Raw genomic sequence first — 27,921 nt, 5'->3', positions numbered from 1 at the left:
TAATAATAATAATTTTTTCTTTCATATCCGCGTTTATTTCTATGAATTCTCATGTGTTAATATTAATATTTAAAAAAATATGAAATATTAATATTAACTATGAATAATAAAAAATCGTTTACAAGTACATAGTAGAAAATGCATATTTTACACTTATCACAGAATCACAATCAGTAGAATGCACGATGAATTTTTTATTAGACATAGCATGCTTCCTATCATATATTATTAAATAACATATTGCATTTCATTCGATAGATAGTCGTATTAATACTACATGCTTAAAATCATTCTTATTATTATTTAGTAGAGGTAAGATAAATTTTATGTGAATAATGTGTAATGATTATCAACTATAATTTATTTAATTAAAAGGTAAGTGATCTTTAATACAAAAATTATATATTGTGTAATATTTTATTTAGAATTGTAAAAAATTTTATATATTCGTTATTCCCTTTTCAATAATAATTTAAATAATTTGATAATTTAAAAGTAAAGAACAGAGATTTGAAAGAAGTGTTCGAAGAATCTTTTTCGTTATAAAAGGAGTTGTTAAATAAAATTGAAATCCATGAAAAATATGAAACGCATGCGAAAACAAAATTGTTGCAATATTTTGCAAAAGATAATACGAAATTGTTTGAAAATCATTATGAAACAAATCTCGGAGTTTTGTCAGAAAACAGGACTTCATGGATGCAAATATATTTGCGAACCTCAACGTTCAATGATAGAAAGGTGAGAAATATAAATTTTAGAAATATAAATTGTTTATTTTTTTTTTTTTAATTGAACATCAATCGATTTAAAATTCATTTGGTACACCGATTAAACGAATTATTGTGTAGATTATAAATAGATATCATTAAAGAAGATTTATTTTCACCTTATCACAATTAAATTCGCGATATAATCGAAAAATACTCATTAAGTGTTTCTAACAGAGTCGTGTGGGCAGTAATGGTGCTTTCATCCCTGTGCATCGCGATTTGGATGATGAAAATTACTTACGAATATTTTATGAAAAATCATATTCTCACAGTGATCGAAACGACGCATCATGGAATATGGAATTATCCATTTCCAGCGGTCACGATATGCGATTTCAATCGTGTATCTCTCAAATTGACAAAAAAATTAGTCGATAATTTGTAAGTTTTTTATTACTTACATTTTCATTTTCATTTTAATTTTTTATTTTAATATTACTTTTTTTTATTAAAAATAGAATTATAATTTTTCATTTTTCCACTTCAAAAATCATTTAAATCTGGAGCTGAAATTGTTATTTCATAGTTTTCAAAAAATTCAATAAAGATTTAACTTCATTGCAGATTATTATTGGTTAAGTAAAAATTAATTAATTAATTATTATACAATTATTATTATTATATTATATTATACAAATTATATTATTTACTTGGATTTTGATAATGATAAATAAGGAAATATTTAAAATTCGAAAATTCATTTACAATAAGATATCTTTTATAATAGATATTATAAAAGATAATAAGATTTTAATAAGATATTTTTATTTTTGTTGTAGAAAACTTCCACCAGCTGTGTCAAAGGAATTTGTTGTTGAAGAAATGAGATTACTGGACGAATTGTTATATCCTGGTATACATGGATTATATATTCGAAATAATCTCTCACTATTACAAAATATTTTTGACATGAATTATCTCACAATACCGATCATCATGAATTCTGTATGTAACTGTATGTAATAAACTGTTAATAAAATGTGGTAAATTTTTTAAGAATGTAATGAAGTTCAAATTACGAAGATAACGAACTTTGAATATATTTAAAAAAAGAAATTTTTAATATTTAATAAGAAAAATTTCTAATTTGAAATATTAAATTTTCATGCAATTTTTTTTTTATGTTTTTTAAATTATAAGCATAAAAATAATTGTTATCAAATATCTTTTATCGTTTATTTATTATTATTTATGTTTCATTATATATAGTTATAAACAGAAACATGGAATTTAAATTTCAGATTACGCGAAGTTGTGAAAGTTTATTAGAATTGTGTAAATGGAAAACAAAAAAAGAAGATTGCAGTAGTATATTTCAAACGAGTATGAGTCGTAACGGTATATGTTGTAGTTTTAATTATATCACTCATGATTTGATTATGAAACAGCCAAGGTATAAAGTTATTTTATATATTTTATTTTATATATTGTTGATTATTAATATCATTTTTTATTTTTATCATATTTTTTCAAAATTTATTTCGAAGCATAAAACCACATAAAATAACTTCTTGTGGATATCAAAGTGGACTCAAAATTCTGCTTAATTTCGATGTTGAAGATTATCATGCCAGTATTGTAGAATCTATAGGAATAAAGGTAATTTTGTATAACCTCTGAAAAAGAAATTAATTACTAAAGTAATTATAATAAAATATATTTTTATAAATAAAAAAAAATGATTAAATTAAGAATAATTCAAGAAACGTAATCGAATTAATATTTAATAAATTTTAAATAAATATTTATATTTATATTTTTACAGATTATGTTACACGATCCTTATGATTATCCTGATTATGATGCATCAAGCAAATTAATAGGTGTAAATAAATATTCATTTTTAACTGTTAAACCTATGGAGATTTATTCAACTAAGGATATCAAATGGGTATCTAATAAACAATGCACGTTATATAATGAAGGAAATACAATACCTGATAATTTGAAAAGAAACTTCATTTCTTCAAAATATTCATTCGTAAATTGTTTGACGGATTGTCGAGCAACTGTAATTAAAAAAGAATGTGGATGCATCCCATATTATTATCCACAAAATAGTTAGTTTATTCAAAAATATTACAACATGAACATATCTTGTAAACATGAAAAATACTTGATAATATTATATCTATTAAATAATTATTAAAGATTAAATGGGATAAAAAGAGAAACAATATTTGTAAATTGTTGTTTTATTTATTAATTTTAAAATAAATAATATTCTGTTACAGATACCAGAATATGTAATTTGAGAGATGTCGAATGTCTAGAAACATTTAAATGTAAGTTTAAAATATTAAATAAATTTAAGATTTATTTATAAATTTACTTATAAATATTTATTAAAATTATTTATAATTTTTTATATATCTTTATAATTATAATATATTATATTTATATCTTTATAATTATATTTATAGATGATTTATTTATTAAAATATAAAACGCAATAATATTTTATATTAAATTTTTTTATAATTAATAGCTGAAAAAATATTAAATTTTCAGTTTGGTATGATACCTCTTGGCCAGGAACAGACATGTCACCTAAAACTTTACCGTTTGTAGAATTAGATATTAGAAATAGACCTTGTAATTGTAAACCTGATTGTAATTTTTATCGTTATATTATGGAAAATTCAGCAGCAAGTCTTGACAAACGCGTTTATTATAATGATTTTACCTATACAACTTATTTCAGGTAATTATAATAATTTTTTTATTAGAATTATTAAAATTATATTAATATAAATTGAAAATATTCAAAATATCAAAATATTAAAAAACTTCTATAAAAAAAATTTATTTTTCTATTTTTAATAAAAAATAAGAATTTTTATAAACTCTTATAAATAAATAATTTTTTATATTATTTATTAATAGATCATTAGATATTACAAAGAGATTAATTTTTTTATAGCAAAGGTAAAGCTTGGAAAAATCAAAGTATAATTCATATATTTTTTGGAGATTTAATTTCTATTCGATATCGTCGAGATACGCGTTATGGTTGGCGTCACATATTTGGTAATATTAATTATTTTTGGAAATAATGAATGAATTTAAATTAAAATAGAATATTAATATTAGTAATAATAATAATAATAATAATAATAATAATAATAATAATAATAATAATAATAATAATAATAGTAACAATATTAATATATATTAATGTTTTTTTTTAGCAACATATGGCGGTCTTTTAGGGATATTCGCTGGTTTTAGTTTCATGTTCATTTTTGAAATTATTTATTTTTTTGTTATTCGAATTCTAACAGATGCATTTGCAAGAAGAAACACAGAAAACATGAATTAGATGATAGAAATTTTTATTAACAAAATAATTTTGTTAAATATACATATGTTATTGCATTTTATAATTTTATATTTTATGTTGAAAATATTACTTTTTATTTTTTTGTACTTATGCTCGATATTCTGGAAATTGAAAATCCGAAGATAATCGACATGATTTTATTTCGGGTAATTGAGCAACGGAATTTATTCCATTTAATTCTCCTTTTTTTTTCCCTACTAAATCAATTGTTTTTGAAACAGCTTTCAAAAATGTAAGTTTATTTTTTTCACTTTGTAAAATATTGCAAAATTCTTGTATAAACCATGATCCTACGAAATTATAAATTTAATATATTATAATAAATTTAATATATTTATATAATAAATTATATAAATAATATATTTAAAACTTATTATTAAAATATTTATATTATTATTATATATAATTATTTATTACCTTTTTCTTTATGGCGCACAGATACAAAACCTTGTATAGTTGACATGAATATACAAAAATTTCTGTATGCTAAAATATTTTTTGAAATATTACAATTTATAGAACCATCTGTAACTAAACTACCTTCTACTTGTCCTAAAATTAAAAATTCTTATGAATGAATAAATATATATTAATTTTAATATAATAAAATAAAAATTTTTATTACCTATTATTTTTCCTTGACAAGCTTGTATAATAACAATTTTAATAACATCTTTTAATTCTGCATTGCAAAATTTATACTCAATTTCTTCAGTTTTAACTTCTTTTTCATCTGCACTAATAATACCACCTAGGATATTCATAAATTATTATGACATATGTAAATACTTATACATATGAAATACTTATAATACTTATAATTTATTATATTATATAATTACTAAAATAATTTAGTATATCCATACCTTCATATCCATGACTTAAGATGCATACAAAAATACAATCATAATCAACACCAAAAGTTTTTGGAATATCTTCTAACATTGTAAGTATTTCATCTTTTTTTAAATTATTAAATTCTTTAGTAATAAAATCAAAACCTTTAAATGTTTCTAATAATTTCATGCAATCAGTTTCCGTTCCAAATCTGGTTTCATACTAAAACAAAAATATTATATATGTAAAATATATAGAATTTAATTTATATTAAAATAAAATTTATATTGATATTAATGTAATTAGATACCTTTTCTCCTACAAAAAACATTTGATTTATAATAATACAAAGACCCTTTTTTATTTTTCTTATATTTTCTTCATTATTTGATGAAATAGTTTTATGTTCTTTTATAAAAAATGTTTGTAATTGAGATGTATTAACAGAACTAATATGTTGAATATCTACATTTCGATGATTTTCAAGGTTTTTCAAATCATTATAAATGGACTCTAAATCTTCAATTTTCTTCAAATGTTTCAACAAATTTTCAAGTTTTACTGTACCATCTAATAATTAAGAATTACAAAAACTTATATCTATTTATTACAGAAATAAAAAAAATATTAAAATATTGTTACAAATTAAATTAAAAAACAAACCTAAATTTATTGAAATATAATTTTCTTGCATCCAATATAACATATGTAATTCAAGAAAATCTGAATCTTTCAAATTTACTTTATATTCAATAATATCAGTTTTGACATAATGTAATAATAATTTTATTTTATCTTCAGAAAGAGTTTCACATAACAAATATAAACATTTTACAGTTAAATTCACATATCTAGAAAATGATCTATTTTTTGGTAAGTAGAATAAATCTAAATCTTTAAAAGATAATCCTAATTTTCGTATAATTTGCAAATTTTGTATAATACATATAGCTTCTAATAATTTATTTTTCCAATTCTGAGGATATTTATTTATAAATTCTGTAAGTATATAAGCTTTATTTTCTTGATGTATTTTTAATAAATCATAAATTATTTTAAAACTATGCACATAATCAGTTATCATTAAAAATAAAATAGATATTTTTTCATCAATATCAAAATCATCTTCTATTTTCCATAAAATATCTTTGTTTAATATTTTACTTATATCATTATTTAAAACAAGATTTGGCAAAGCATCAATTGATAACATTGCTTCCTAAAAATTTCTACATATAAATTTTAATCTAAAAAGAAACAAAAATATTAATATAAATAAACTCATAATTTAACAACAAATAAATATAACATATTATTACTTATAAAAATAATACTTACTTTGTATGATATTCCTATTTGCAATTTTATTGAAATATTTATATGATTTTTATTCTTTTATTTTATGTAAAATATGATTATTGTTTTTATACAATATATAAAAAATATATAATATATAATAATACAATATATTTTTTTATATTCTTATTCATATATCAATATGTAAATATTATATTATGACATCTTATTTTTTTATTTATTAATATTTATAAAAATTCTTTTCTTCAAATTTATTATGATAAAATCAATACAATCAATTGATCAAGATCACACTTTTTTCATCATTCACTAATAAGTAACTAAATAAACCTATTCGAGCATATTTTTTTATTCGATTTGATATTGTCAAGTTCAACATTATTAAAATAAGTTATACATAAAATATACGAAAGTGTCGCATCACATATATTCTGTGTACATATAATCTCCAAATCCCCACTAACAATCTCAATTTATTCTTGTATCATTTCTTACATTTTTATATTTCCTATATGATATTTCTTTATTTTTAACAATATATTTTTCATTAAATAAATAATTATATATTATAATATTAAATGTATCATGAAATTTTTTAATTAAAAACTATTTGAATTTAGCATGTGTTGGTATTTTTTTCTAAATGTATCGAATAAAAATTCAATATGACTTATAACTAATATATAACTTTCAAAAATCTTTCAAAATGCAAAACTTTTTAAATAATTTATAAATAATTTTGGAATTACTGAATTTTGATTCTTAAAATTGTTGTTTTTGAATTTTATCTGTTAAAATAAAAAAATAAAAAAAAATGTAGTATCTTGAACTATTTCTATATCATTTCCATCGAAATTAAGTTTATTCACTAAAAAATTTATAGTGAATTAGCTAAGTTACTATATGTCTAATTACTAGGATCTACAAATCGTGGCAACGCTGCTTCTACAAATATCTTATAAAATTTCTGATGAAATGTAATTAACGTTTTTCTAAAAAAATTATTATAAATATAGTCATAATATTTAGTAAGTAAAAGTTACACGTAAATATTTTAATTCGTGTGGATTGAATGTACTCTGTATTTTTTTCGTCCTTAAAAAATTTATGGTTTGATTTATATTTAAACTATTTAATTTATATTAATTTTAACCAAATAATAAAATAAAAAATGACTGATTCTAAATAAAATTTTTAAAAATAGGTAAAAAATATGGAATTAATATTAGAAGTATAAAATTTTAAGTTTTTATATATTAATTCTAATAAAAATAGAAATGTTTACTGCATATTTTTTTTATTAATAATCATCCTTGTCCAAAAGGTTACAAACAGGTTTTAAAAAAAATTTAATTACATTTTTGAAATGTTTTGAAAATAAAAGAATAAATATATTTTTTTTTAATTTCCTAAAAATTTAGTCTTATAAAATATTAAGAATAAGCCATTTTTTTAAATAAATAGCTTAAAATTTTCAATTATATTTTTCTGGTTAAATATAAATTTATCTTATATATTTATTAAATATACTTTTTGAATTTTTTATTGTTAGATTAAAAGAGATTTTTTATTATTTCCATTTGTCTTTTGATTAAATACTTTTATTATATATCTACATATCTTATAAAATATTTCTATATATTTATATAGCAGTGGTTTGATTGATAGAATATTAATTGATACGATTTTTATTTTATTTTATTATTATCTATTTTTTACTTAAATTTATTTTTTTCTTATTTTTTCCATATTTTTCTAAATATACACAATCTATTATTCATAAATAGGATTAAGATTTATTATGTTTGCATTATGATTATGTCATTATTATCATTCATTTATTACATATTATTTATCGTAATGACATATTACGATAAACAAATATTTTATAAAATCGCGGGAATATATAATACTGACTAGGTTATGTTTATACCGAAACTGGACTTTCTTATTGTTACCAGATTTATGTTCAACACAACTTATACTTAGAGTCGGTTGCGGTCAAGTACGTTCTACTAAACAGGTGCTTTGACGTCACGTCATCGTATTTGTGAGTTGTAGATTTATTTCGAAATTAAACTAATTTCAAAATTAAAGATCATGTCTAAAAGTAAGCATCATCAAGTCGATAGCAATATTGTAGCAGTAAAGAGTAAAGTAAGTTTCTTTTTAATGTCGAAGTTCCTATTTTTTTACTATTATGCTGTTATTAAATAGAAATAATATGATGTAGTAAGATTTAAGTATATTTTCTTTCTTTCTTTCTTTATATTATTAAATTTATAGAGAGAATTTCAATTTGTTTTTTATAGTTTGACGCAGATATAATAAGATTTTCAGTCAATCGTAATGATACAATTAATTATGAGGATTTTAGAAAGTTATTAGCTGAGCGACATGATATTGGTCCTGATTTAAGTTTTTTAATATGGTATACTGATCCAACTGATGGTGATTTATTACCTATTAACAATGATAATAATTTAGCAAGGGCATTACTTGCTGCAAAACCATTGCTTAGAATTTTTATTCAAAGAATAAAGGGTAAGATAATTTTATGTTAAATAATTATAAAATATAAATTTATATGTAAATCTATCAATATTTATTTTAAAATGTGTAAAAAAAAAATCTTAATAATAGAAAAAATCTACTTTGTAATAATAAAGAATGTATCTATTGTTTATCTCTTTATTATTATTATTGTTATTAAATAATATTACTAATATTATTATTAAATTTGATAATAATTTTATAACTTAATATTGATAGCATCTTTATAACTTACATAAAAATAAGTTTTTTGTATATAATAGGAGATGGATTAGAAGATATAAATGGATATGGAACAATGAAACCAAAAAATTTAATATCAAGTATTCTTGGTGGCACACCTGGCAAACCAAAATCATTAGCTATATCTAATCCTCATGATTTTAGGCAGGTAAGTTTATTTATTATATAAATACAAATTATAAATATAATTATATATATTATTTAAAATATAAAATACAAATTTTATTGACAATATAATAGGTATCAGCAATAATTGATGTAGATATATTGCCAGAAACTTGTCGTCGGGTGCGTTTATTAAAACATGGTTCTGATAAACCATTAGGATTTTATATTAAAGATGGAGAAAGTTTTCGAATATTGCCACCATCTGCTGGAGGTGGCATTGAAAAGGTTCCAGGTGTATTTATAAGTAGATTAGTACCAGGTGGTTTAGCTGAAAGTACAGGACTTCTGGCAGTAAATGATGAAGTTCTTGAAGTAAATGGTATAGAGGTTGCTGGAAAAACTCTAGATCAAGTATGCAATACCATATTTATTATCTTATTTGCATTTTTTTATTTATATATATATATATATTACATATATATATATATATATATATATATATATATATATTACACATATACATACATACATATATATATGTATATTAAATAGGTGACAGATATGATGATTGCCAATTCTTCAAATCTCATAATCACAGTAAAACCAGCAAATCAACGAGCAGCATTAGCTGCTCCAAGACGAGGATCATTTTCACGTAATAGTCAATTGTCCTCTGGAAGTCATCAGTCTACACAAAGTGCTGCTACTGGTAGCGATGAAGATGCAGATGAAATTGTAGACTTAACAGGTGTAACATTACAAGATGATGCAGCAACATCTACTTCTACTGCTCAACATCATCATTTTCATCATCATCATCATCATCATCAAAATCATTTTGATCAAGGTGTTTTACATTTATAAGTAACAAAAATGTAAAATTCTATTTTTTACATTACATCATGCTCATCGAATATTAATTCAAATATTCATTTACAAAAAGAAATATATAGAAATATGAAAATATAACATGACAATAAGAGATAAAGAAATAAATGAAGCATTATAAAGTCTGATAGCTACATTTTACATAATTGAATAATAATTTAATTCATTTAAATAAAGAAATTAATATAAAATTTATATGAAATGAATATTTTACAAAAGATTCATTATTTTTTTTTAATTTAATATATTTTTCATTAAAGTTATTCTTTAATATTACAAATTACAAGTTAATTTTGCTAAATCATTATGAAAAAATTTTTAATGTATGTCTTTTAAATTGAAATATGTTTCATATATAAAATAGATTGATATGAAAAAGAAACAAAATGAAGAATTATTTTATAGATTAGAATTAAATTTTTTTAAAATTTATATAATAATTCATATATTTTAATATTTTTTGTAAATTAATATAAATATTATATATAGAAAGTATTAAAACGATAAATTTATTTGAAAAAAAATGATATGATATGATAAATGGAAATAGATAAAATAGATAAAATATTACAATTAAAAAATATTAAAATTAGAAAATAAATGATTCATGTTATACTTTTAGTTAAAAACAAAAACTTTTTAGTCTTTTTATGTGAAATATTTAGAAAAATTATATTTTTCAATGATTCTTTTATTATATTCTTTTATTATTATATTTTGTATACATTCAATATTAAAATATTCATATCAGTTTTCAAGATAAATTAATACAAAGGAACAGTTTGTGTGTGTGTGCGCGCGCACGTGTGTACACACACACACACACACACACATCATATATATATTTATATAAATCATTTATTATTTGTTTATAGTGCTGAGAAAAATATTGAAAGTTTTTAAAAGTAAATTTTAAAAGTATTGAAATAATATTTGTAGTACTTAATACATAAAATGTACTTAAATTTTACTTAATGAAATGAACTGCAAATATGAAAATTTAAAATTTAATATATAAAATTCTTACAAAATTATGTTTTACTATTCTCATGCATTTGATAATTTGTAATTTGTTATTGCTTAATAATATTAAAATTATTATTAATATTAATATTAAAATTATTATTTTATGATACATTAATTTTTTTAATTATTTTTTTATGTATATAATACAGTTATAATAGTATATACAGTTATAATGAAGTTAGATAATTTAATTTATCACTATAAATAGAAGAATTTTTATTAAATAATAAACAAAATGTATATAAATTATTAGAAAGTGAAATACTAATATGAATATTTCATTTCAAATTGAATATAAGAAGTAAAAAAAAAATAATTGAGTGGCCTTATATTTACATTTTATACATTCCAAATATTTTTTACAATACAAATATACAAAACTGAGAATACTCCTATTGCAATGTATTCAGAAACACATCTACTTTTATATGTATTCTGTTTAAAGAATGTTGAAGTTTTTGAATTTTAATTCCAGTTTTATAAATGTTATTTGTTATCTAATTGAATACTAGATATTAAAGTATATATTTTACAAGTTGTAAAATCTTTTAATATTACAAGATATATTTATAGAGATGTAAAATGTACTTTCTTTATTTATCATTTATTGTTTAATACAAAAAATGGATTGTGATAAATTGTATATGGCATTCCATTTATATAGTATTTTTGTAGTGCAAGAAAAATATATAATGCTTCATATAATATACTTTATAATATTTAATTAAAAAGAAAACATTTTTAATCTTAAATATTATATATATCATTAATGTGCATATTAATATTACATATTAATTAATTATGCATATTAATTAATTACATTTTTTCAATTAAATTGGCAAAAATACATCATAATAAAGAAATATTTCACTGTAATACAATTATATAAATTGATTTATATATATGAAAATATATAATATATATAAATATTTTAGTTATTAAATTAAAGAAGTTTATTTTTGCAAAATTTTTTCATGTATAATTTTATTTGATTTGATTTTATATTAATTACTACAAATATAAACGAGAAAAAAATATGTGAAATATATTTTGTAGAATTTTATTTATTAAAATAAGAACTTTTTCGTAAGAGAAAACAGATATATAAGTAATGTTTTGTCAATTATGCAGTAAATAATGTAGTGATATACATATATGTCTTTATAAATTACATATATATATTCTGACAATCTATATATAATATTTTATACTTAAATATACATATCAGTATAAATTATTTGTAATCTTCATTTCATTATTCTCTATATTTTAAGTAATACTAATTTACTACAAAATTCATATCATATTCATATTATATTCGTATTATAGATTTTATAGATTATATTATTTTAGAAGCGAAAAATTATGATAAATGTAATACAATTCTTTCTAATAATTATTTATAAAATAAAATATTTATTATGAATTTTATGCATGAATTTTATGTTGATCACCATTTACATTATTTTAGGTTTTGTTTCTTAATAGTTACTATAGTATGTAAATAAAAACAATCAAATAAATAATGCAATTTATTTTATAAATTGTATTTTTAAAAGAAGAATTTTATATAGATTTCATCAATTATGTTAACAATAGTAATTAATGTATAAAGTGATATTGAATAAAGAAAGTAAATATGTCTTACGTAGAACATGGACCCCGAATTTTTTTAACTAGTAAACATAACTCTGGAACACCTTTGATATATGGTGATTATGTTTTACCGAAGAAACGTTTAGAAGGTCGATTAAAATTACATGATTCTTGTTCAGATATTAGAGCTTGGAGTCCTAATTCTTTAGAAAATTCACGTTATTTTCGTGAACTCAATGAACATGATTCATCAGTATGTACTTAAGTAATAATAATAAAATTATTAATAAAAAATAAAATTTAAGATGAAAATTTTCAACTATCTTTTTTGTAGATAGGAAAAATAATACCATTTAATGTAGTCATTGATAATATTATTCAACTCAATTCAGAAACTCAAAATAAACTTCAAGCAGTTAAAAGAGAACTTAACAAATATAAGAGTCTTAGACTTACTCCTGAACAAGAAGAACAATTAAGAAATTTAGTAAACATATTTTATATTATACTATTATATAGTACAAATATTCTATATATAATAAAAAAATTATGCAACAATCTTTTATTACTTTATTTTTTAGGATTATATTTCAAAAGTAAAAACTTCGTCACAGAAAAACAATTATACAACAGGATTGTTAAAGGATACATTTTTTAATATGAATAAATCAGGTCCTGTGATTCATTCAAATTCATATTTATCAATTCATATACCTTGTGAGAGAAATTTACAGAATAAACAAAATGCATCAACCATAACAAATCATAATCACTTATATTCTTTAACAGCATTTGATTCATCTTTGAAAAATTATAATTTAATATCATCATGTAGATCTATTTTGAAATCATTTCCTATTTCAGGTAAAACAATATAAATAAGAATATTTATAAAATTTTTAATTTTTTTTATTTTAATTTGCAGAATACAGTGAAAAGACATCATCATGGATAGAATATGTTGATGTAGCTTTACAAGTAGTTAAATTATATCAATCAAATTTTTCATATTATTATTAATATCATTTTAAATTTAATATCTATTTATAGGTAGAGAAAGAAACACGTGATGTAGAAGTACAAATCAATGATCAAGTTGATAAATATTTAAATAAAACTATAACAGTATCTGTATGGATCTAATTGCCAATCTAATTGTACTCTTTATTATTTTAATAATATTTATATAAATATTATATTATTTAGACAATGTCACAAACATCATTCACATCCAAATCTAGTGATGAAGATAACAGTGTAGTAGATCTAGACAAATGTAGTACACAAACAAATAATCATGAGGAACAAAGTTTTGAATGTGATGCATCTTGTAGTGATAGCTCACAAGATATTGAAAGTCCAACAGAATCTGATACTGAAATAGGAACAGAATCTGATTTTGATCGGCATAATAGTATTCACAAAGGAATTATCATTCAAAAAGATTCTGAAATCATTGTCTTGAAAAATGAACTTTGTGTATGATATATAAGTTTATAATTATGATGTACAAATCTATAATTATATAATAATTTATATTTTTATTTTTTTCAGGTAAGAGATGCTGAATTAGAAGAATTACGTGATATGAATAAACATTTGGAGATTTTATTAAAAGAAAAAGAAAGTTTTATACACACTCAACAAGAGAATCTTAAAGCAAGTTATAAATTATAATTTTACAAATTAATTTTAAAATATATTGTATAAAAATATTTAAGTCAATTAATTTAATAATTGTTATACAGATATTACATGAAAAATTGTTCAAATTAGATCATGAACGTAATTATGAAATAGAAGATTTGAAGCAAAAAGTAATATAATTTTTTAATAGTAATATAATTATTAATGTTATTATTTTATTTTATAAATATTATCTTATTTTTTTTTAGCTCTATGGTTATAAATGCTTGATGGAACAACTCAAACAAGATTTAAATGAGAAATGTGAAAGTTGTTATTTATATTCTCAGGAAATTGAAAAGCTTCAATTATGTATTAAAGAAACAATAACATTACGATTAGAAAAAGAGTCACTTTTAGTTAGTTATTATTCATATTTAAAATTAAAATTTTCAAAAAAAATATTATTTATTCTTTCTATATCGTAGAAAAAAGTACAAGACATGGAAGAATTAACAAAAAATTATAATGAATCTTTAGAACAGTTAAAAAATATATTAAAAGAAAGAGATGAACTTAAGAAACAAAATTATGAGCAGCATTGTCTATTAACAGATCAAGAAGAAAAATTAAATCAATTATTAAAAGTGATTAAAGAATTATCTATTAAATATAATGAACAAGTATATTATTTTTATTATATGTATTAAATGTTTTATTAAATATTATATTTTATATTTTTATATTTTTTAATTGTAATTATTAGATGGAGACAAACAATACATTGGAGATCTTAAAAACTGAAATTCAAAATAAAGATATTAAGATTTCTCAATATCAAGAGCAATTAGTTTCTATGAAGCAAGATATTAGTGATTTTTTCAATAATATAAAATACATTTTAAACAATTTAGAAGAGCTTAATGATGTTTGTGAAGAAGTTTGTAGTTGTACAAAATGTAACTTGGACATCGGTGAAGAAGCAAATAATATATTATACAATATAAACATTATTATGACAAGATTTCAAAGTTACAAAATAGAAAGACAGAATTATTTACAACAAATAGGAGATTTAGAACATTATATAAAAAATAATAAACAGCAAAATTATTCTAATCAAAATTTAAAAAATATAATTTGTGAAGAATTTTTTAATGACTTTCAAGAAGATTCAAAAAATATAAGTAATGTTCTTCAAAATTTATATAAATTATATATTGTGTTGAATAAGATCAATATTATCAAACTCATATATTTTAGTTAAGGACAACATAGTTTTATTTGATGTAAGACAAAATGAAAATAATTCAAATGAATTAGAATTAGACATTATTTCACCTAATAATTCATTTAATAATACAAATTTAACAATGAATCAATCAAATGAAACAATAAATAATTTCGATTCTCCTGAATTCCAAAAGGTAATATTTTTCATTCATTTAATATTTTTCTTAAAACAAATAATATATCTTTTAATAGGAATATCATAATTATATGATTAAATTGAGTAGAAATGATAATATAGATAAGATAGAAAAAGAAATCATTAAATATTTTACGCATTTTATTATAAAATTGCGTTCGCTTACACAAAAATTACAAATATATATAGAAATTGAACGTCCTGTAATGATTAAACAAACTTATTATTTTTACGAAATTCTTAAAGATACACAATCAGCTATTAATATGTCTCAAGGTAATTTAAGTTGCTGATTTGTATTTTTACAAAATTATTATTAATATACATTAATATATTATTTTTTTTTTAGATATAATCTCGAAGAAGAAAGTAATTTCTGATTTGTATAATCAACATAAAGAAGAACAAATAAAGTATAATTCTTACATTAAAGAGTTTCCTAGTGATTTATTACAGATACAAAATAAGATAAATGAATTTATTGAAGAAATTTTATATCAATTATTAAATGAAATTTTATATACGGAAAAAAAACATTTATGTGATGAAAAAATTAATCGAGCAATTGAAATATATTTGAAATCGTGTATTAATAAAATAAATACAATTCTTCAAGGTAATTATATTAAATAATTATAATGCAATATAATTATTTAAATATAAATAAATAAAATATATTAATATATAATATAAATATATTAAATATATATACCCATCATTTAATATATATTTTATTTATTTACTTAGAAATATTTAAAAATGATAAATTTAACAATAAAGAGATATTTATAATAATTAATGTCAAAAAATAATTTAAGGTTCTGGAGATCAACATATACAAATAATTGAAAGAATAGGAGAACAACAAAAAGAATTAAAAAGGAAAGATGTAGAAATAGCTCAATTAAAAAAGGAAATGGCACAACAACAAAGAGGAGAAGGTGATTCCTTAAAAGAAGAAAAGTTTGAAAATAATATTAAAGAACAGTTATCAAAAATGATCATGGATCTTAATAAAAAAGATGATCTTATATTGAAATTAGAAGGGCAACTTGAAGTATTTAAAAATGAGTTGTCTATATATGATAAAGATTGTAATACATTAAAAAAAGAGAACAAAAATCTAGAAAATATAAAAAATAGATTATCAAAAGAATGTCAACAAAGCAAGAAACAATTAGTAATGAAAAACAAACAAATTAAAAATTTATCACAGAAAGTTCATGAATTCCTTGAAACTAAAAATTTAAATACTGTTTTGGAAAATAAAATTAAAGAAATAGAAAAAAGGTAATACTTATTTTGTTTTATAAAATTATAAACAGTATTTTTTTCATTAAATTCATTAGTAGCATATTTTTTTTTTATATATATTTTAATTCTTAACATATTTGTAGATTAATTGATTCACAATTTGAAAATAATGAATTAAAAAAAAATAATATTCAAGCTAATATAATTATTTCTACAAAAGATAAAACTATAATTAGCTTGAAAAGTAATATTGATAAAACTGATAATATTTTATCACAAAAAGTTGCTGAATATGAAAATGCAATGGAAGGAAAGCATTGTGAACTTTTGAAATTGGAAAATGAAAATAAGTTATTAAATGAAAAAGTAAAAGATATGGAACATAAACTTATGGAAATGAATCTAACAATTATATCTTTAACTGAACAAAATGATAAAATTAATATTATATATACAATGCAAGAGAATCTAACAAAATTGGATAAAAATGAAAAGAAATTAAAAATTGAACTCAATAACTTAAGAAATCAACTTATAAGTGATCAAAATAATAATAAAAAACTTGATATTAGCTTAGATGCATTTCTACGTGAAAATGAAATCTTGAAAAAAGATGTGGAATATTGGAAAAATGAAATCTCTGAATTATCGATTAGACTACGCAACGAAATGATAGAAGAAAATCTAAAAAACAAATTATATGTTCTTTCTAATAAAATATATGAAAGATTATTAAATCTTAAAAAGTTATCTAACTTAGAAGAATCATCAAATATTAAAAATTTGCAAGATAAATATATAGTTAGTAAAATATATTCTTATATATCTTTTATTTATTATTAATTAATTATATACTCGTTTTATTTTTAGATTCATCAAGATCGAGAAATAAAACTAACTATAGATAATACAACTGAAAATTTCAAACAAAAATATAGTGATCAAAAACGAGAAATAAAAGAAAATGAAATAGAAGAAATTGATATACAATTATTAAATAATGTAAATATAAAAGACGAAATATTTAAAAATAATTATAAAACGTTTGAAAGATTTGATTCTTTGCAAGATAATAACATAAATACAAAATATAAGGAAAAAAATATTATAAATGAACATAATGTAAACCAAAATAAAATGGAGAATAAAGATTTTGAAATAAAACATCCTAAAGAAGTCATAAAACATTTAATGCAAGAAAATGATGATCTTCGTACTATTCTTAAAGTAATTTTTATTTGATATTAATATAAGAATAAAATATATTATTATAATTATTAAATTATATTTAACTATATATTTTGTGTATTATATATATTCTATAATACTTTTATTTTAATATTTTTATAATTTTTGCATAGTCTCAGATGGAAGAATATCAAGATAAATTAATATTAATGAAGAAAAATTATGATAGTAGTTTAAATGCACTTTGTGAGAGACATAAAGCAAATATTGAAATTTTACAAAAACAATTTGAAGATGATATAAAAAATGAAAAAATGTTTGACTCAGAAAATTGGTTATTAGTATGTAATTGCATTTTTATATAATAATAACATTTAATTAATAATAATTAAATATTTTTAGTCATTGAATATGAAAGAATTAATGGAATTGCATGAACGAATAAATGTAATTATTAATAACAACACTAATATAATACACATGGAAAATGTAAATCAATGTTCGTCTGATAATGGTGTTCAAGAGCAATTTTATACAAAATTAAATGAACCAGAAAAGAAATTTCAAATGTTACCGATGAATGAAGAAGGTAAATATAAATAAAATAATAATATTTAAAAAATATAATTCTATCTTAAATTTATACAAGATACTAACATAATTATTTTATTTTAAAGAATCAATGTATAATAAAATGATGTCATCAATTGTAAAGGAGAAAACTTCACATTTACAAAATCAATGGCAATTTAGATCTTTCAATGATCAAAAGTATCCAACTTTACAAACACAAGATTATAAATTCAGTTTAGAACATAATTTTGGGTAACTTAAAAATATTATTATAAAAAAAATATTATTAAATTTGCATAAAGTATTATTAAATTATATTACAATATATATTACAGATATTTTAATGGTGAAGAAAAATCTCTAGAATTAGAAAATAAATATGAGAAAGAAAAACAAATGGAAAAAGATAGCACTGTATATTTAATTTTATAAATTTTTATTTTAATTATATTTATTTTATTCTAATATATACTTTTATTTTTATAGTTTGATAAACAAAGATGGAGTTTTATTAATCAATGTAGTGTTTACCATAAATTGAGCAATATACATGAATATATTAAAACAACAGATTAATATTATTAAAGTTTTCAAGATAAATTTTATTAATATATTTCAAAAAATTTGTTCTTTTAACAATAAAATTTTTTGAAATAAAATTTGTCAAAAATACAATATATTTTTATAAGATATTTATTCTGAATCTTAATGTTATAACAATTTTGATACTGTAATTTTGTTCTCATATAAATTATATTATTATAGTTTTAAAAGATTTAACATCAAATGAAAATGCTTGTAATAAATTTTAATAAAAAATACAAAATTAATTATAATGCATTTGTCATTTATAGTAAGGCGGGACTTATTTACAACAAATGATTTTAAAAATCATAAAAAATAGAATTTTTTTGTAATATATTTTTTTAAATTAAATCAAATTATATCTAAAGAAGATTTTAAAACTTGTTAAAAGTTTGAAGAAAATTTAACAAACCTGTAAAAATAAAAAAAATATTTAAAATATCATATCATATGTATGTATGTATGTATATATATATTATATATAATATATATATAAATTTACATATTTCTTTTTAATTTCTGTAATTTTTTTCATCTTAATATTATGAAATATTTATTTTAATTTTATTATTATACTTATTAATATAATATAAACTACTTTGAATCTGTAGCATAAATATTAAAAAATTGTATTGTTATTTACTGTTTATATACAATTGTATATTTTTCTTTTTTATATATGTGTCACCCAGATTTTGGATTAATGTGTAATAAATTATCAATTTTATCACAGTTTGTTACAAACTCAAAGGCACTATTATATATCAAAATTTCATTTTTCAATTCTTTCAACTTTGTTATGCCATTTTTATGAGTTTTTAAATTTCTTTTTCTATACCTAACTGCTGTAATCATTTTATCTAAAGTATAATGCAACCATAAAATATTTGTATAAGGTTCAAATGTTTGCCAATTGTTCCTGAAATAATTTTTAAATAATTATATAATAATTATATTATTTTACATATGTAATAATACATATGTATATAATACATATGTAATAAAAATTATATTTAAATACTTACTTAACTTTATCTCTCATCAATCGATATATTTCAAATTGATATTCACCTTGAGCTGAAAAAAGTGTAGGATCTGATGCAAGATCATTAAATACACTACATCCTTGATATTTTATTCTTGATAAAGTGAAATCTATAATAGATACCTAAATACAGAAATTTAATATTTTTATTTATATAATTAGAAAAAAATGGAATAATTAAAAAAGAAATATTTTTGTTTACCTTTACACCTTTACTAATCAATTCAATGTTTTTTTGTCCAATTTTAAAATGTACATAAGTTTCAGTTGTCGGAGATATTAATATATTTCCCCAATGCAAGTCTCTGTGTTCAAATTCAACAGCTTTTTCTGCAACAGCTAATGCTAATGCAGCCTATTAAAAATTGTTATTTATTAAAACGAAAGTAATTATATTTTAAAAAATTATTAATATATTATTAATTATAGATACAATAATATAATTTAGATTGTTAATATAAAATTTTTATAATAATATTAAGAAGTAACCTGTAGAAATAAAATATGAGCTTCCTCTGCAGTATTAAATACAAATGCTTCTAGATCTTGACCACCATGTCCAAGTTCAAGAACAATGTATAACTGATCATCATTAAACATTGATGGACAATCATTATCCGAATGTTTTTCTTCGTCATAGATATTCCACAATTCTATAAGTCTTTCTGGATATTTTCCTTTTATACATTTAATATTTTTTACTTCTACAAATCCATCAGTATTGTATCTTGCATTGAATCTCAAATTATGTAATTCCCTAAAATTTATCAATACATTAATGTTATAATTAATATTTGTTAACATTTATCATAAATAATAAAGTTATAATTACATTGCAATTACAATTTCTGATAATATTTCATGAAATTTTTTTTGTGGTTCTCCATTAACATAATCATTACCTTCTATAGGAATAATTTTTATAACAGATTTTTTATTTTCTTGTTCATAAAGAAAAACTTCTCCATATACACCTTCTCCAATTTTTCGACAGTGTTCTAAGTATCTAAGTATATAAATAAATTATTATATGATTATACATATATTAATTTAACAATTTCATTATACACAGACATATATACATATATATACTTACAAATCTGAAAAATATGTTGAAAATGATATGTAATCCTTTTGTGAACATCTTTGTAAAATAACTTCTCTAGCTGTTAAAACTACATGTTCTCTAATAATTTGACCATCAATATCATCATGTTGAAAGTTGCATGTAGAAGATTTTCGAGGATCTATAAATAAATATATACAATATACAATATAAACAATATAAACAATATACAATATAAAATAAAATTATTATTTGATATTATTTACTATTATTTAATAATGTAAATCTCTGACTTTTAACAGGAACAATGCCATAAACTTCAAGAAATGGTGCATCTTCAATGGATTTTACTGTTTTATGAATTGGAATAACACGAACTGATATCCTTCTTGAAACACGTCCAAAATTGGTAGAATCACAGGTCCTACTCTTTTTATTAACCAATTCATGTTCAGATTTATTAATTACTTCATTAGTTATTTGTAATTCTTTATCACTATCATTTTTTTTTATACAACTTTGTATAATTCCTATGTGTAAAAAATTCAATTAATTATAATATTATAATCTAAATAAATATTTGTTCATGTTTCTTCACTTTAAAGACCTACCCATTTACAACATATTTACAAAGTAATATATATTTTATTTTTTTTTTTTTTTTAATAAAAATGCATATTTGGAATAAAAATTTATTTTAAAATAACATTCTTAAAAAATAAAATACATATGTAAGAAGTAGAATATGAAATAAACCATGTATATTATATCATAAAAAAGCATAAAATATTAATGTTTCAGGTTAATAAAATATTTTGTTTTGTGAAATATAAAAACAACATTCAAATGTTTATGTGATTATATATACATTGTGTATTAATCTTTTATATGGAAATAAATTTAATATAAAGTATAAAAAAATTTTAATAAAGTATAATTTTTAATTAAATAAAATAAATTTAGCATTTTTAATTATATTAAAATTTATAATTACCTTGTGTTTGCATATTCAAAATATCCTGAACACTATCTCTCCATTTTTTACCTTTTCCAACAGATAATTTTTCTAAATTAAATTCAGTTTGTATATTATTTAAAATTGATAAAGATCTTGCCCAAGATTTGCCTGGTTTTAAATATATAGGTTTCTTTATTTCTATACAATTATTATTATTAGATTTCTCTATTACATTTTCTAAAATTGATGATCTTTTTTGTAATATTTGTTTATCCTTAATTTCTTTTTTTGAATGCATAGATTTTTCTTTCAATTTGATACTATTATTAGAATCTTCTGCAATTAATTCAAGATCCCATTTAGAATATTTTTTTCTTCTTGTAATTCTAAAGGGATCTTGCAATTGTTTTAAAACTACATGACATGATGATATATTGTTTTCACTATCTATGGAAGAATATTTTTTATTTGATATATTGTTTTCATTTGATAAAGTTTGTTCAATTAGTATACTATTGTTTTTATCTTCAATTTCCTTAGATTCTTCAGGAAAATTATGTAATATATTTTGAATACTTTCATTGCTATCAAATAAAGAACATGAGTTATTTTCATCAATAGAAAATTTTAAGTAATATTCATCCATTTTTATATTTGAAATTTTATATTCTTGTGTTATTAATTTATTTAGCTCATCTTGTTTAGTTTGATTTTTTGAAATATTTTGTTCTGAATCTATTTTTATTAAAGATTCTCTTTTTTGTTTACAATGTTCATTAGTAGTATAGTTAAATATAGTCAATAAATTAATATTTTTTTTATCTATATTTTCTAATTGATTTAAATTGCATTCACTGAAATTAGATAATAACTTAGATTTATTTTCGAATACACATTTTTCTTCTATATTTCTGCATATATCATTAGTTATAAATTTGGATTCTAATGAAACTTCATTATTTTCATTAATTAAAGTATTATTTGCAAGCATTATAGAATTTTTATTTTTTTTTAAATGTTCAATAGAAATTGGTGATAAAGGAATCAAATGAACAGATGGTCTAATAGGTTTACCATTAGGTGTACTACTGAATATATCTTTATATTTTTTCTCAATGTTGAATGGTTTTACATATGAATCTATTTTTAATTGTTCTTTTTTAATAGAACAACATTTCACATTTTCAATATTAGATTTAAAATTATCAATATTGGTATTAATAATCGAATATTGATCCAATAATTTATCATTTTTCTTCACTAAATTATTCTCTATTGCATTTAACTTATTATTCCATTGTGTTACAATGGATCTATCCAAACTAACGTAACATGATTTTATTTCTATATTATTAGAAGATTTTATTCTTGAGATATTATTATCATCTTTTCTTTTCTTTTTTACAAAATATTTTTTATTAGAAGTTTTTCTTTTATTTTGATTGCGTTTTTTACTTTGAGGAGTTTCATTAAAATTAAAACTTAAACAATCAACATTTAAATTTTTAGATAATATTTTTTTATTATTTCTTGTTTTACGTAATTCATATTTCTTTTGAGATTCATCTTTATATACCTATTAAATTATTTCAATATTTTTAATTTATATAATAATGATACATATAATAATAAATGATAATAAATTCAATATTATTTTATAATAGTAAATAAATACTTACTTTAAATTTTTTACTATTTTGTGATATAGATGTTTTTTTTTTTATTATTGTTTTCTTTACAACTCGCATTTTTGGCTTTTTATGCATTACTTTCTCATTAGAAATTAATTTTGTATCAAAATTATATATTTCAAGTAATGAAGACTTATGATTACTTACTTCAGATTTACTATCTGTGCTAGTTATTAATATTGTATCATTATATGTTTTAGGTGCTGGTGGTAGAGGTTTTCTATATAAAGGTTTATATTCTATTAATATATTCTATTAAATATTTTAATAAAATAATTATAAAATTTTTTACCTCGTATTCTTAAGGAGTCTATCGAATGTAGTCTCAAAAGGATCATCATACATAGAATCATTACTTTCTTCGTTTAAATTTTGATTCAACAAAGCATTATTTTTATTATTAGCATCATCTGAATTATTTATTTTTGGTATTGAAATTACTACTTCTCTAATTTTTTTCCTTTCATAAGTACGAATAGGTTTATTAAACCGGCGATTCATTTTAATCTTTTCTTTATAATCTTATAACTTCTCTATATAAATCCTTCTTCTTTAATTTTTGTTAAATGAATATAAAAATTATGTCAATAGTATAGAAAATATATTAAAATATTTATTATTTACAATGTAATATTATTTTTATAGTATTTTAATAGTATTTTTAAGATTTAATTTTTTAAAGTTAAATTAAATAAAACAATATAATGAAATCCAATAATCTAATTCAAATTTTTTTATGATTTTATTATAATACAAAATATAATTCTTTCAAAATTAAAAATGGCGAGGTAATATTATATCATGATTATAGTTTCTTATATTGTTCAACAAACCGATGTAAATAAAACTATGATCAAAATCTAAAGAAATTAAGGACGATTCACAAATCTAGAAATATTGACATATTTTACACAATAACACACTATTTTAGATATTAAAAAAACATAATGAAAAATCCGGCAACAATGTTCAGATTCTGTACTTTCACTTCAGTATTCTGTTTTGTAGACAATGTTACTAGTTTCAGGTTCCTACGAATTACGAATTTTAATATAGATTTAAAATTTTCAATAATTTAAAAAAAAAGTTATTTAAAAGTATAACAATTCATACAAATGATCAAATTAATAATTTTAAAATTTTAATTTTAAAAATTAATAATTTAAAAAATTATTTTTATAAATTAATTGTTTCAATTTAGTAATATACTATTAACTGAAACAATATATTCTAATTAAACATATAATTAATTATATATATTCATATTCTGTTCGTTTTATCCATCTTTAATTGGTTCATGTGCCTTTCAATAAAATATATACATATATATTTTATATATATATTATATTAAAATTATACAAAAGAAAAAAACTTTCAATTTTAGTGAAAACTGTCATAATATAATTTATATTAAATAAGATCAAATTTTGCAATGCAATGCTAATAACGATGTTCATTTAATTATTAAAAAATAAATATTAAAGTATAGAAATAAATATCAAAGAAAAATGTTTTTAGTAGGTTTGACAGGTGGAATAGCTACTGGAAAAAGTAGTGTTGCTGCTGTTTTTCAAGAATTCGGCATACCTGTCATTGATGCTGATCAAATTGCACGAAAAGGTTAGAAATAAAACAAAACTTATCATTTAAGAAATTTATAATATATTTTATTATAAGATTATTTTAATATATTTATGATATTTTACAAGATTATTTTAATACATTTATTTTTTATTTGTTTAAAAATTTATATATTTTATATTTAGTTGTAGAACCTGGAAAACCAGCTTGGCATAAAATACGTAAAGAATTTGGTTTGGAAATATTTTTAGACACAAATGAACTTGATAGAGCAAAACTTGGAGATTTAATATTTAACGATATAGAAAAAAGAAAAAAATTAAATGCTATAACACATCCATATATATATAAGAAAATATATTGGCAAGCATTTAAATATTTTTTACAAGGTCATCAGTTTATACTCATGGAGTTACCATTACTTTTTGAAACAGGACATATGTTAAATTACTTACATAAAATAATTGTTGTAACTTGGTAAAAAAAATGGCCTTCATTTATACAAAGATATAGATATAATTAATGAATAAAAGTTATTAAATATAAAAAAACTATATATATAATATATATATATATAAACTATGTTTAATTTTAGTGAAGAAGATTTACAATTACAACGGCTTATGGAAAGAACAGGATTCACAGAAGCTAAAGCAAAATTAAGAATTGCTGCACAAATGTCATTGGAAAAGAAAGCAGAAATGGCAAATTTTGTTATTGAAAATTCTGGTAGTGAATATGATACTAGACAGCAATCTATTAGAATCATTAATGTTTTAAAAGCTTCCAAATATCATTGGAAATTACGATTCTTAGTTGGATTTTGTTGTACCATTTTATTAGCAGGTGTATATTGGTTAAAAAATAGAACTTTACGATCTTTGCTAACAATAGCATAAAAAATATTATTTAAAAATATTTGTGGATACAAATATCAAATTATCAATCATATCAAATCAATATCAAATGGTTGAATATTATATTTACCAAATTTAAAAATTAAAAAATTAATCTACTTGTAAATATTGATAAAATAATTAATCAAAATATATAATCATTCTAAACATATTTTTAAAAAATAAGGTGTAATGATTATTGTTATTGTTATGTATTATATATTATAGACAAATTCTGAATCAATGATGATACACATTTTATATAGTTAAAATCCAAAATATCTCAATTTTGAATGATATTTAAATTATATTAATATTTGTAACATTTTGAATTTTGCTTAAACAAAACGGCTGATAAAGATAATAAATACATGCTATCTCAATTTATATTCTCCCAATATAAAATCGAAATTTCCAACAATACAAATTTTTGTCTGAATTTACAATTTAAAGTCAGAAGAATATAATTAGAAAAGAACTGATACGCGAAAATTTTCTCTACTTTTTGAAATTTAAATCTCATTGCTATGGCCTGTTTTGCAAGATTTGTTGTTCTAAAAATACTTTGTAAAATCAAAAATATATCTATTTTTATTATTTTATATATTAAAGATTAAAACGTATTTTTGAAAGAAAAATGATGTATTCAATTAACGTCCCGTATCTTTATTATACGCCAAAAACGAGTATAAAGAAGAATAAATAATAAAGAAAAAAACCAGCTAAATAAAAAAAGATAATTATAAAAATTAAAGATAATAATTAGCTGGAATGAAAGATTTCTAAAATATCGCAATTGAAACAAATATAAATATAAATTTATAAAATAAAATAACAATTTACCATCAGCATCTCTTAATACTTTAAAAAAAATGTTTTTGATATAAATATTCAAAATACTGACAATAAATTTTTATCCTATGTTTATCTTCCTATTTGATCTCAATGTATATTTGTTTTATATTAATTATTTTATTTTTCTGCTCAAGAGACTCGTACATTTATTTATTATTAATAGCAATTAAATAGCAATTATGAATTCATCTAATATATATATATATATACATATATATATATATTTAATATTCAATTTTTGTGATTGAATTGAATATAATTTCTATGATTTCTTACTGTCACAAATGAAGTAATTTTTTATTTTTTTTTGTGACAAAATTATAAATTAGATATTTAGATAAAAATATCTTTATATATATATAATAAAACATTTTTATGACACTTTAGAGATGGCGTTGATTTTTTAATTTTTAACTTATTTCTATTTTTCTTCCATTTGTTCTCCTTTTTTATATTTATATACTTACTGTGCAAAATTCATGTGCTCAAA

General features: G+C 19.6%; 6 protein-coding genes across 9 annotated transcripts; 4 read left to right on the top strand and 2 right to left on the bottom strand.

Annotated features, from left to right (window-relative positions):
• Positions 1-261: 261 nt before the first annotated feature.
• LOC100865614 (sodium channel protein Nach) lies at positions 262-4,105 on the top strand. Its single transcript, XM_003692356.4, has 11 exons — positions 262-375; positions 497-741; positions 948-1,154; positions 1,553-1,718; positions 2,015-2,166; positions 2,261-2,372; positions 2,539-2,833; positions 3,008-3,058; positions 3,285-3,477; positions 3,697-3,803; positions 3,965-4,105. The coding sequence occupies exons 2-11, from the start codon at positions 575-577 to the stop codon at positions 4,093-4,095; spliced, it is 1,581 nt and encodes a 526-aa protein (XP_003692404.1). The 5' UTR covers positions 262-375; positions 497-574; the 3' UTR covers positions 4,096-4,105.
• Dredd (Caspase-8 Dredd) lies at positions 4,092-7,368 on the bottom strand. Its single transcript, XM_086910966.1, has 7 exons — positions 6,292-7,368; positions 5,617-6,200; positions 5,264-5,523; positions 4,983-5,175; positions 4,742-4,867; positions 4,534-4,668; positions 4,092-4,406 (listed from the first exon to the last, which is right to left on the bottom strand). The coding sequence occupies exons 2-7, from the start codon at positions 6,164-6,166 to the stop codon at positions 4,204-4,206; spliced, it is 1,467 nt and encodes a 488-aa protein (XP_086767092.1). The 5' UTR covers positions 6,167-6,200; positions 6,292-7,368; the 3' UTR covers positions 4,092-4,203.
• Positions 7,180-10,449, top strand: par-6 (partitioning defective protein 6). Of its 2 annotated transcripts, none has more exons than XM_003692355.4 (6): positions 7,180-7,298; positions 8,232-8,427; positions 8,583-8,814; positions 9,087-9,214; positions 9,307-9,585; positions 9,727-10,449. In XM_003692355.4, exons 2-6 carry the CDS (start codon positions 8,371-8,373, stop codon positions 10,036-10,038), a joined length of 1,008 nt encoding a protein of 335 aa, XP_003692403.1. In that variant the 5' UTR covers positions 7,180-7,298; positions 8,232-8,370; the 3' UTR covers positions 10,039-10,449. The 2 variants fall into 2 exon arrangements, with proteins under 2 accessions (XP_003692403.1, XP_086767098.1); XM_086910972.1 differs by having other exon boundaries at positions 7,289-7,380.
• Positions 10,450-10,923: 474 nt separating this feature from the next.
• LOC105735027 (uncharacterized) lies at positions 10,924-19,584 on the top strand. Its single transcript, XM_086910962.1, has 22 exons — positions 10,924-12,937; positions 13,019-13,171; positions 13,266-13,548; positions 13,610-13,662; positions 13,735-13,815; positions 13,891-14,163; positions 14,239-14,343; positions 14,433-14,501; positions 14,580-14,729; positions 14,799-14,993; positions 15,077-15,497; positions 15,574-15,737; positions 15,796-16,015; positions 16,089-16,355; positions 16,558-17,029; positions 17,137-17,794; positions 17,864-18,220; positions 18,355-18,522; positions 18,584-18,770; positions 18,859-19,006; positions 19,090-19,168; positions 19,241-19,584. The coding sequence occupies exons 1-22, from the start codon at positions 12,728-12,730 to the stop codon at positions 19,328-19,330; spliced, it is 4,803 nt and encodes a 1,600-aa protein (XP_086767088.1). The 5' UTR covers positions 10,924-12,727; the 3' UTR covers positions 19,331-19,584.
• On the bottom strand, positions 19,327-24,997 carry Haspin (haspin). Of its 3 annotated transcripts, none has more exons than XR_015292872.1 (11): positions 24,392-24,997; positions 24,088-24,319; positions 22,445-23,984; positions 21,717-21,980; positions 21,481-21,631; positions 21,217-21,390; positions 20,874-21,141; positions 20,587-20,739; positions 20,365-20,416; positions 19,983-20,258; positions 19,327-19,751 (listed from the first exon to the last, which is right to left on the bottom strand). XR_015292872.1 is itself a non-coding variant. In XM_031915665.2 (11 exons), the coding sequence occupies exons 1-10, from the start codon at positions 24,598-24,600 to the stop codon at positions 20,024-20,026; spliced, it is 3,369 nt and encodes a 1,122-aa protein (XP_031771525.1). In that variant the 5' UTR covers positions 24,601-24,997; the 3' UTR covers positions 19,327-19,751; positions 19,983-20,023. The 3 variants fall into 3 exon arrangements, 2 of the variants coding, with proteins under 2 accessions (XP_031771525.1, XP_086767089.1); XM_031915665.2 differs by having other exon boundaries at positions 20,365-20,507; XM_086910963.1 differs by lacking the exon at positions 19,327-19,751 and having other exon boundaries at positions 19,944-20,258.
• Positions 24,998-25,064: 67 nt separating this feature from the next.
• On the top strand, positions 25,065-27,214 carry Dpck (Dephospho-CoA kinase). The gene is made up of 3 exons (XM_086910974.1): positions 25,065-25,719; positions 25,866-26,157; positions 26,276-27,214. The coding sequence occupies exons 1-3, from the start codon at positions 25,608-25,610 to the stop codon at positions 26,577-26,579; spliced, it is 708 nt and encodes a 235-aa protein (XP_086767100.1). The 5' UTR covers positions 25,065-25,607; the 3' UTR covers positions 26,580-27,214.
• The last annotated feature ends 707 nt before the right edge of the window (positions 27,215-27,921 follow it).

The sequence above is a fragment of the Apis florea genome, unplaced genomic scaffold (genome assembly GCF_048593485.1).
Source record: "Apis florea isolate Af1SG1 unplaced genomic scaffold, ASM4859348v1 contig_3203_pilon, whole genome shotgun sequence".
Lineage (NCBI taxonomy): Eukaryota > Metazoa > Arthropoda > Insecta > Hymenoptera > Apidae > Apis > Apis florea.
Note: the sequence above shows the minus strand (reverse complement) of the source record. Positions and strands in the feature narration are given on the sequence as shown.

Bases quoted from the DNA above. Each gene is read 5' to 3' on its own strand.
- LOC100865614 (XM_003692356.4), top strand. From the start codon at position 575: ATGAAAAATATGAAACGCATGCGAAAACAAAATTGTTGCAATATTTTG. The intron at 3,478-3,696 runs GTAATTATAATA...ATTTTTTTATAG, and splicing joins ACCTATACAACTTATTTCAG to CAAAGGTAAAGCTTGGAAAA. The intron at 3,804-3,964 runs GTAATATTAATT...GTTTTTTTTTAG, and splicing joins TGGTTGGCGTCACATATTTG to CAACATATGGCGGTCTTTTA.
- Dredd (XM_086910966.1), bottom strand. From the start codon at position 6,166: ATGTTATCAATTGATGCTTTGCCAAATCTTGTTTTAAATAATGATATA. The intron at 4,868-4,982 runs GTATGGATATAC...TGAATATCCTAG, and splicing joins CTTAAGTCATGGATATGAAG to GTGGTATTATTAGTGCAGAT. The intron at 4,669-4,741 runs GTAATAAAAATT...TTTTAATTTTAG, and splicing joins TTGTCAAGGAAAAATAATAG to GACAAGTAGAAGGTAGTTTA.
- par-6 (XM_003692355.4), top strand. From the start codon at position 8,371: ATGTCTAAAAGTAAGCATCATCAAGTCGATAGCAATATTGTAGCAGTA. The intron at 8,428-8,582 runs GTAAGTTTCTTT...TGTTTTTTATAG, and splicing joins TTGTAGCAGTAAAGAGTAAA to TTTGACGCAGATATAATAAG. The intron at 8,815-9,086 runs GTAAGATAATTT...TGTATATAATAG, and splicing joins TTTTATTCAAAGAATAAAGG to GAGATGGATTAGAAGATATA.
- LOC105735027 (XM_086910962.1), top strand. From the start codon at position 12,728: ATGTCTTACGTAGAACATGGACCCCGAATTTTTTTAACTAGTAAACAT. The intron at 14,344-14,432 runs GCAAGTTATAAA...ATTGTTATACAG, and splicing joins CTCAACAAGAGAATCTTAAA to ATATTACATGAAAAATTGTT. The intron at 14,994-15,076 runs GTATATTATTTT...TGTAATTATTAG, and splicing joins CTATTAAATATAATGAACAA to ATGGAGACAAACAATACATT.
- Haspin (XM_031915665.2), bottom strand. From the start codon at position 24,600: ATGAATCGCCGGTTTAATAAACCTATTCGTACTTATGAAAGGAAAAAA. The intron at 23,985-24,087 runs GTAAGTATTTAT...ATAATTTAATAG, and splicing joins AAAATAGTAAAAAATTTAAA to GTATATAAAGATGAATCTCA. The intron at 20,259-20,364 runs GTAAGTATTTAA...AAATTATTTCAG, and splicing joins TTGATGAGAGATAAAGTTAA to GAACAATTGGCAAACATTTG.
- Dpck (XM_086910974.1), top strand. From the start codon at position 25,608: ATGTTTTTAGTAGGTTTGACAGGTGGAATAGCTACTGGAAAAAGTAGT. The intron at 25,720-25,865 runs GTTAGAAATAAA...TTTTATATTTAG, and splicing joins TGATCAAATTGCACGAAAAG to TTGTAGAACCTGGAAAACCA. The intron at 26,158-26,275 runs GTAAAAAAAATG...GTTTAATTTTAG, and splicing joins AAAATAATTGTTGTAACTTG to TGAAGAAGATTTACAATTAC.